General features: G+C 31.9%; 1 protein-coding gene across 3 annotated transcripts; it reads left to right on the top strand.

Annotated features, from left to right (window-relative positions):
* The first annotated feature begins 540 nt into the window (after positions 1–540).
* On the top strand, positions 541–9,639 carry LOC124440378 (beta-lactamase-like protein 1). Of its 3 annotated transcripts, none has more exons than XM_046990768.1 (12): positions 541–677; positions 2,445–2,843; positions 3,079–3,204; positions 3,921–4,061; positions 4,174–4,301; positions 4,390–4,548; positions 5,174–5,302; positions 5,503–5,614; positions 5,854–5,929; positions 6,798–6,938; positions 7,305–7,414; positions 8,548–9,639. In XM_046990768.1, the coding sequence occupies exons 2-12, from the start codon at positions 2,469–2,471 to the stop codon at positions 8,908–8,910; spliced, it is 1,860 nt and encodes a 619-aa protein (XP_046846724.1). In that variant the 5' UTR covers positions 541–677; positions 2,445–2,468; the 3' UTR covers positions 8,911–9,639. The 3 variants fall into 3 exon arrangements, with proteins under 3 accessions (XP_046846724.1, XP_046846723.1, XP_046846725.1); XM_046990767.1 differs by lacking the exon at positions 541–677 and adding an exon at positions 2,111–2,352; XM_046990769.1 differs by lacking the exons at positions 541–677; positions 7,305–7,414 and adding an exon at positions 2,111–2,352 and having other exon boundaries at positions 8,548–8,842.
* Positions 9,640–10,131: the final 492 nt, after the last annotated feature.

Here is a 10,131-nt window from a genome sequence, read left to right as displayed (position 1 = left end):
ATAAAAATCTTACTTAAACGGGGTTGACGATTCAGCAAATTCGTCTTTGTACCGCAAGAAACATCATTTGAATCTGATTTCTCGTTAATAATTCAAAGTTCCTATCACAGAAAATGTTGCTGCACTTTGCATTTTGCGTGCGTCTTCCAAAGGAGCTTGTGAATTTTCAAAACAACATCAGTATAGCAGTGGCAAAGTTTAAAATAGTTTTTCAATAGTTTTCCAGACAGCCTAATAAAACTGACAGACACGAACGAATTATAGGTGCCATAAATTCGCCATAAACTTTAATACACTTGATGAAAACACTTATCATGAGCTAGCGACAGCATGCAACAAAATTGATTCTTGCGGTACCCAAATAGTAGTAATTTTAATGCAGGAGTGTTAGATTGAAATAAATTTGGTTTTTGATGAAATTTAAAATAACACATTGTAAATATATATGTTTCGCTGTGAACATAGCATGCACCTGCTTGAATTAATTAATATCCGGAACACTTTAAAAGCAAACAACAGCAATGTTTAGTAACTGCTAGAACATTATTGCAAACACGTCTTAGAGGAGGGCGTACATTTTTGATCGTAGAAATCCATATGCTGCACAAAAAAGAATGGTAATTCAACTGCAAGCTGAAATCAGCTAATCCAAAATTTCCCTTTGAAAAAGAAGTCAGGTAAGCGAAAAAAGCGTTGTATTATGGAAAACAGATGTTGATTATTTAATATACGCTGTGATCAACTGTTTCCCCAAAATCCTCCATAGCAAACAATTAGAATATTGATGCTTTACCATTCAAAGTCCATATTTTGTAATATTGCAAAGAAAATGGATGTTTCTTCTATTTCAGTTTTTTACACTTTTTTTTGACATGGAAAAGAATGTGCCGAACTGGGGGCTTTTTACGGAATCTTACACAATTTTTAATATATTATGTAATTCTTATGAAATTCTCGCTGAGACGTGTTCGCTGGAGTAAGTACCTTTTAAAGGCTGCTCTATTTGTGTCGACTCTTTTAACACACAATATCTGGGAAAGTGTCAAAGTATGTTTTGGAGTGTGAAAATGAGATTTTTTAGGCACGGCTTATTTTAGCATATACAAATTGTTGTTTGAATTGAAAGGAAATGAAGAAAAACGTCTAATTCTGAAACCAGGTAAACAATAAAATGATTCACAGTAAACATGATCTCAATCATTTATTAATTAACAGGCATTAGTTTTGTTTTATTACACTGAAATGAATATGCATGTTCGAAAGCTATATCATTCAACTGATAAGTTAAAGGTCACATCGGTCGTCCAACGGTAATATACTTCTATAGTTACAAATGGTGAAAATTGTTAATCGAATTTCATGACAGTGACATGTGTTGAGATGGTTGAATACTTTTTTATTTGTGTGTTCTTTTAGTAAATATCCGGCAGATTTAGCATTTTTATTCACGTCACCATGCCAGACATCGAAAGCTTTAATGTGACTTTAAAATGTGACAATATAACTTAATTGCATACTTCATTGTGTTATTAATTTGAGAGTTGACTTGTGTTTTCATCGATTAACCTTATAATAAATAAGAAAGTCGATGTTTGTCAGGAAAATTTAAATCAGAAAAACACAACTGCAGCTGAGATTCAAATGCAAGAGATATACTTAATGACATTTAGCTTATTAAAAGCCCAATGGGGTCTGAGAAAAAAAAGTTGAAATGTTTCGCGGGAAAAAAAAGAAAAAGCCAATATAAAAGGATAAAGTTACAATGTATTTGTCATTTTTCACAATGATTGAAATTGTTGTCAAATGCCTGTGGGGAATTCTGTTTTCCGGAATGCATCATATAGACCCGTACACGGGTTATAAAGGGAGAATACCCATGAACACAACATGTGCTATTTTTATCGTAACAATGCAACACTTAAATTAGAAGCTTGCCACATGCTTGTGGATCTATCATCGAGCCTTCACTGCCACTCGATATAGCTAAACAGAAAAGAAGATCAAATGTATCGTCTTTCCTGTGTTGAAGGCTACATACTCAAGTTTACGCATATCCGGCTTACGATGTTTCAACTTTTTAAAGTCACATTTGTGAAATGCTGATCATTTCCAAAGTGCATACAGCTATATATTGATGAAGGTATGCGCACGTTCTTGAAGGGAAAAGTTCCTTGCAATTTTTGCTGCTTCGTTCACGTCAGAAAAAAGCTTGGAGTTATTGTGATATGAATTTTGAGGATGGCAAGATCTCTATAAATGCAACAATCGCGCGTATAAACTTTCTCAAAGTAATCCACTATCGTTTTTAATACATGATTACGAAAAATTTAATACATGGCTGATTACGAAGAGGTATAAAATGATCTCGATATGAAGCAATAATGTAAAACACATTTCCATTTTGAAGTTAAAATAGTTATATTACCAATGCTTTCAATTTATAGGATAACATAGCATTAGAAAAAGAAATGGATGCTCAAGAAGCAAACGTATGTTGCAATAATGGTGTTAAGGATCACAACACATGGACAATAACATCTATAACAAAAACAGAACTATCAGAGGAACTTGATATAAACGAAATAGACCCAATTACAGCAATGGCGTTTGAAGAAGCACTGACAAGCCCAACTGAGCTACTTCCTCCGAAAGTATTTCCACACAATGTGCACAAAAAAGAAACGAAAGTAACATGTTCGAGAAAAGCTAATTACAAAGTGAAAAACATACGAGTGCGATGTGTTAGACTTGTCATTCTGTTGCTTCTTTTATCAACATGTGTGATGACAGGTCTCTTCATATGGAAAACGATCCATGAGAAATCAAACAAATTGCGAAATGAGGTTAGTCTACTAACTGCGTTTATAATCATTAATTCATTTACTGCATTTTTATTTGATATCTTTCTCTGATCTATCCATTTCACATTTCATTGTGAATCTATTTTGTAAATAATCTATATAATTCATTCACTTTTAATGGATTTCCTATTTTTGTTTATTATACATCGTACGTTTGCCTTCTCAATACTGACATTTATCGCATTGAAAAATAGTTTTTGTGTGTTATTGATTCAAGAATCACAAAGAAAAATGTTTCGCGAGAACGAAACCTGTTCGCCTAAAAAGCATACCAATTAACATTATGGATTACGCAAACAGTTGGAAAGAAGAAATAAAGAAAAAAATGCGACTTCAAAAACAAGTATGATTAAATTTAAAACATGTCATTACAGCGTTATGATAAAAATTTTGTTGCGTCTAACTTTGTGACATACACTCGAAATTTAACAAACACTATTTTGTCGCTTTTATATCAAAAACACATGGATGAAAAGTCAAGCTTTTGAGTGATCAAATGATTGACGAACTACTCAATAACAGCCTCTCACAGCATATAAACAGATTTTCATTTATATAAATTTCACGTTTATAAAGCTGACCCGGGTCGGGGAAAGCTGTTATGAAACTTGTGATACGAACACAAGTCTATTAGCCAAATTCAAAACAACCCTCAACTTTCTTAATGAAGTCGGTGAAAGAAATAAACAGATTCTTTCTACAAAATGATGGTCATATTAATGCTTTTGTTGATGTAAAGCCAAATATTTTTCATCGGAATCAAATAAGATGTTACGTAACGTCAGGACGTAAAAGCGCGATTTACAAGCGAAAAAGGAATTTCTGAATTGAAAGAAATCAGAATGCTATTTTTGTTCAGTTTCTGCAATCAATACAAGAAATAAAAAATGTTGCATAGCTAACTATTTTTTGAAATGAGAAAATACAAAAACAGAAGTCTTTATAAACAACCGAGTAGCTACATATATATAACTGATACATGGAAAAATTACACATAATACCATGGAAAAATTTCTATCCACTTCAAAGAAAACTTTATTCGTATATTTGCAATGATAGAGTGTATTTGTGGCGAACATCGTGTACTATGATCAAGTAATTTGGGAAGTGAAATTTAAACTCAGCAATGAGACGAATGAAATCACCGAAGAAAAAAAAGAAAAGTTATTTCCAGTTGCCAGTTTAACAAAAGTAATCACAGTAAGTGCAAGGCAATCCTTACCAAAAACACAATTAAATCAGTTAATGAGATAAAATAATACCACGAAAACTCTCAACATCATTTTTACATGTATTTTGCTTTAATTTTTAGTCGTTACTCTCTTATAAGCTATATAACTATGGGATTATTGGTCTGGATGATCCTTTAACAAAATACGAGCCTCAGTTCTGGGTGAGAAATCCTTTTAAAAATGATAATGGCAGTGGAATAACAATACGGTGAGTCTAAATGTTGAACTATTTCAACTACATTGCAATTTTATAAGTCATCAATTTCAATCTCATTTGTTTTGTTTCTTTTATTCAGAGAGCTAATTACGTATTCTTCAGGCTTATCTCGAGAAGCCCCGTGTTATATTGATAATTTACACAACTATTGTCCACATAATACATCATACATTCTGCAACAATTAAGGAACGATAAATCACATCTGTTGTACGAACCTGGTTCAAGTATTTTATATGGGTAATACTCTATGATAATATTTATGTTCCTTCTAATCTCCCTAGTAGCTAAGAAGACAATTTTACAGCCACGTGTACAGCCTCGACTTAATTGATCCCTAAATACGTGCTCCGTAAAAATGTTAACTACGTTTGATAAACAAAGATTAAAGATACATGTGCCAAATTGTTGAATGCTACGAGTGAATTGTCATGAAAAATGTTCTTAGCAACATACGATAAAAATTTTTGACTACAAGAAGATAAATTCTTTGATGGGTTAAAGTACTTAAGAGGGATTTTTTACACCTCTATTTTCTCAGATGAATCGTATTTAACAGAAACCCATCAGCAGCAGAGGATTTAATGCTTTAGAGCATGCAGTACGATCTTAAGACGATTGCTAATGGAACCACTATTATGGGGCGTGTCTAAATAATTCAACTATTGAATACTGATCTGAAATGGTCATAAAAACTGAAGTAGCGATGATTTGAATTTTCAAGATACTTAATTAAATACACTTATTAGTATTTTTCATCGCTTATTTCGGTTTTGATCACGTTTATAAAGTTTTAATTCGTATTTTATACATGTATGCATAGTTTTAAATGTTATAAGATCGACAAAAATTTTTCCATTGCCAGAAATCTTCCCTTTGCATTGGCTGGGCACGTGGTCACCAAAAATTATCCACGGGGATACGAGAAATGTGTACAAGACCAAATTTTCGAACCTCTAGGAATGAAAAGGTCCACATTCGAACTAAAGAGCTTGTAAGTAAAGTCAAGAATGTGCATTAAATTGAAATAAAATGAAAATCACGATTACATATTGGTCAAAGACGTACATCGTTAAAGATATTTGTCAATGTATTTTTCTTTTGTTGGAACGAGAATTTCGTTTAAAAATAAATGACATAATAATATTGAACGACTTTCCAAAATGAGCGAGAAAAACTTCTAATATTTCTTAGAAATGAGATGTATTTACCAAGTGAAGTAAATAAGCGAATACCAAAATTTAAGAACTGGGGATGGCTTAATCCAGCAGGCGGTTTGGTTACAACAGTCCATGATTTGGCTCAGGTACGGAACTAATTATGGCGACTAATATCAAATTGTGTTAACAGCTGCTTTATATGAGAAGGCTTGTATAAAAAGGTGATATATTTATCATAGACATGGAAACCAAGTTTGAATATAAACGGGGCTTTTTTATGTACTTAAGATTACGTTTGAGTTTGTACGGTGAGGCCAGGTAGACACAACAACTGCGCTATATAAAAAGAAAGTGCACAATATACAATATTTTTTTTTTATTTTAGTTGGAGATCGGCTTGTTTAACAACAGTAATAACGGATATCTAAGACCAGCAATATTGGACGAATTCTTTACTCCAGGTAAAAATTTCTTTGATCATCTTACATAATTTGCGATTTGCAATATCTTTTTGTTTGTTTATTTTCAAAAGAAGTGCATGCTCATGCAAGAGTAACTTATACGAGAGCAAAGTTTTAACTAAATTTAGCATTTATCTTCATGAATATAATGGACGACATAAAAACATTTCAATTATACAACCATTCAACAAATATATTACATTCAATCGTTGTCTGTTCAGTTACAAAACACGGAAAATGACGTCATTTGTGATTAGAGCTAAAATAATGGCCTAGAGGCACGGGCCGGCAAAGCGAGTGATCACTTTTTGTTCTTATCACAAATGACGTCTTACCCGTGTTTTGTAACTGAACAGACAACGATTAAATGTAAAATGTAATCTATTTATTTTATACAATGAAACCAACAAAATACCCATTTTAACTGGCAAACAAATTGTTTTAGTTTTCTTAAACACTTGGAAAATTAAAAAAGTCAAGATTTTGCAATATTACGCGTACTTGATCTACAGGATTGAGGAAATGCTAGACTAACTTAAGTCATTTGCTAAAATGTGATTGGCTAACAGAATAAACAAGCAATGGCTGATCAAGTTTTTTGAAATTGTGCTATCGAAGACGAAGTACAAATCAACGTTCGAAAACCTGTTTTTTTCATTTATTTTTGCATAAATACGTCAACAACTTCAACTAAATCTTCTTATTGTCTTCATTTTCCCATTCAGGGATACATTCAGGTATATATCAAAATAATTTCGCCGTTCGTTTGTAATTTAAAAACAAGGAATTTCTGTGACGTTGTCAATTTCATAGCTCTCGACCAATAAAATTGCTTAAATTCCTATGGTCATTATATAATTTCTTTTAGCGTATATTTTCTCAAACGGAAAAAAGATGGTAGGATCATCATGGGATATTTATTTCAAAAAAGGTTACTTGTATTATGAAAAAAGTGGATACATATATGGTTATTCGAGTAGTATGCACCTACTGCCAGATCTACGCCTAGGTATGTAAAAATAGGAACGCATTACGTACTACGAATAAATAGATATTTCATGTGAACCAATACACGGATGTTATGTTATTATAGCTGTAAACATTCATGTTAACCAATACACGGATGTTATGTTATTATAGCTGTAAACATTCATGTGAATCAATACACGGATGTTATGTTATTATAGCTGTAAACATTCATGTTAACCAATACACGGATGTTATGTTATTATAGCTGTAAACATTCATGTGAACCAATACACGGATGTTATGTAATTATAGCTGTAAACATTCATGTGAACCAATACACGGATGTTATGTTATTATAGCTGTAAACATTCATGTGAACCAATACACGGATGTTATGTTATTATAGCTGTAAACATTCTGTCAACATCACAAAAGGCTCACGTGACTATAACGAAAAGAATACCCGAGTTATTTCACATGTTTCACGAACATCTCATAAAAATGCCTCAAAACAAGGTGAGTAACAATAACACTTCACATTAAATACGTTTCGTAATAGCAAGCTTTAGTAAACTAGAAAACACTTTGCAACGTGAGCGTCACTAGAGCTAAACGGGAGTTTTGAAGAAGTTTGTATCACTACCCTTAGTACAATGGAATTGTGTTATAATATTGTTGACACACAAGATAAAAAAGTAAGGGTCAATATATGATCAAGTAAACATGCAGAACATAAGTAATCATCAGAAATTCAGGTACTCTATTATGACATTAAACACATGCATTTACTCAGCCGGTGTCTCAAAAAACCATATAAATTACTTATGTATTCGTTGTTATTATTATGCACAAAAATGTAATAAGCATTCAAAACAGTATAATGAACATGACAGCTGAGATTTTATATGGTTTGTACAGTATTCGTTAAGGCAAAACAAGATAAAAATACTATCATAAACTGAATCTCAAATTTACTACGCAAAACCTTTGTAAAATAAGACATTAAATGAGTTGTAAAAGCCACAAAAACGTAATCATATTTTCCATAAGTTGTAACGAAGATGAACAAACTAGCATTTAACTAAATTAAGCAGAGAGAAAAAATAGCTATTACAGACTAAATTATCTTATGCAGGATTGCAGACTTCATTTTAATGCATACCTAATTATATCAGCGGTTTCCGTTTTTTGAGGGACATTCTGTATATTATACCTAATGAAACACGCATGAAACGCATAAATTTACTTTAGTATGCACATTTTTTAACGATTCTCTACATTATATACCTGACAAGCAGTAATAAGCAGGAAGTACGAATTTGATTGAGTAGCTCAAATAGCAAGAAGAAAAATGTATGTTATCCTGAATGCTAATTAAAGATGATCACAATTCACAATATTAATCATAAGCATTCACGATTTGATGTGTTTGATGAAAATTAAAGGGAGAGTCAAACATGCTTGGGTTTATCAAACACACGCACAAAATACAAAACAATATTTTTAAGAATGGCTAGTTTGCCCTTTCTAAAATAATAAAAAATAGGTACGCTTATGGCATCGTGCGCGCAGTTAAAATTTAACATGGTTAAATCTAAAGTCGCTCAATACAAATGAAGATGCTAACACATTTCTTTTTGCATCAACAGCACGAAGTTCCTACATCGAATGCAGAACAATACGTCGGTGTTTACTACACAGATGAATTAATAACCCTCCATAATGTGCCAGTAACAGTTTCAATTTCCAAAAAAGAAAATGCAACTCATAGTTATCTACAATTTAGAATTCTTGATTACAAATTCCCCCTAATATATTGTGGTGATCATACATTTAAAATGATTCGTGTGAAGATGTGTAAGAATTTCTTCCTCGGTGTTAATGGTGAAAAGTTGTATTTTAAAAAGCCTTTAACACCACATAACAAAATCGACGAGTTTCGCATTCATGGAGTGCATTTGAAAGGAATAATAACATTCAAAAGAAAGCACGATAGTAATGACAAATTGTAGCAGTTTTAGCAATATCATCGGGTACAATAACGATATTAAACTGCATGTGAAATTTCTTACAAGCACTTTAGCTTTGTAATTCTTGAAAAATTTACCTGAAAAATAGCTTTGTTTATTGAAAAATTTACCATATATGTATCCATGACCATAGCTTTGCAACTTCTAATGCAATGCCTTGTTCTGTAATGATTGCTTCGATTCAAATGCGATCAAAGAGATGAATTTTCAACGGATAATACAAATAAAATTTTTTCACGCATACAAGTTGCTCTATCGTTTAGCAAGTCAGTGAAACTGATAATACTTAATTGTGTTTCAAAATATTGAATTAGAAGTCGCATTGCATGATTTCAACTTAAAATAAAACATTGTAAAATAAGCAAAATTATGTAAACATAAATATATATATTCGACGACAAAGAGAGTAAGAAAAACGTGTACCTAATTGTCCACGTGTGACTGTCAGAGACATATATACATAACAAGTCAACGTGACAACTTGACCGTCAGAAAGATAGCATGTATAGTTAGCTATCTCGTAAATATTTATAATTTAGGTTAATTTATAACTTTATATGGAGTGTAATAATAATTGAAAAAATATACAGAAAGAGGATTTTTTCCATTTGATAAGTCTATGAAAATGACTTATCATTAAACAGATCTGACGTATCAAACATACTTCGCTTGTGAAAACTTACACGAAATTATAAATGTTTTTCTCGTGAATCTTTTGTCCTTTATTCTTAGCAATAACCGCTTCGAAAGTAAAATTTTGTGGCAGGAAACTATAGGAAGGCAACCGTTAAATTTCAAAAGTTTTCAATGTTTTTTTTTAACAAAATCGTGTAAGCCCCACATTAATTTTCCGCAATTGAGCAATAAAACTCCATGGTAAATGAAAATTCTAGTCTAAATTTAGATAAGTTTAAATTTTTTATGCATCTTTGTTTTCAAACTCACAACAGTTCCATTGTGGTGCAGAATCTAACAATTTTTATTTGGTTATTTGCTAAGTGCTAAATTTTGGCAAAGAAAACCAATGAAAAAATGATTTGATTCTTCACGTCAATTGTTGACAGTGCGAGAAACCATTTTTAAAAAGAAACGAAACTGAAGCAATATATTTCTCAAGTATGGACCGATTCAATTACAAATCTTCACCTAAGAGGCCTCAGCTAAAATACATTGAAGAGCTCCAGATGTTAATTTAATGATGTC

The sequence above is a fragment of the Xenia sp. Carnegie-2017 genome, unplaced genomic scaffold, assembly GCF_021976095.1.
Source record: "Xenia sp. Carnegie-2017 unplaced genomic scaffold, XeniaSp_v1 HiC_scaffold_2, whole genome shotgun sequence".
Lineage (NCBI taxonomy): Eukaryota > Metazoa > Cnidaria > Anthozoa > Malacalcyonacea > Xeniidae > Xenia > Xenia sp. Carnegie-2017.
This window is presented reverse-complemented; position numbering and strand designations above follow the sequence as displayed.

Coding starts and splice junctions, on each gene's coding strand:
- LOC124440378 (XM_046990767.1), top strand. Junction 2,844..3,078: donor CAAACAAATTGCGAAATGAG/GTTAGTCTACTA, acceptor TATTGATTCAAG/AATCACAAAGAAAAATGTTT. Junction 4,549..5,173: donor GGTTCAAGTATTTTATATGG/GTAATACTCTAT, acceptor TTCCATTGCCAG/AAATCTTCCCTTTGCATTGG.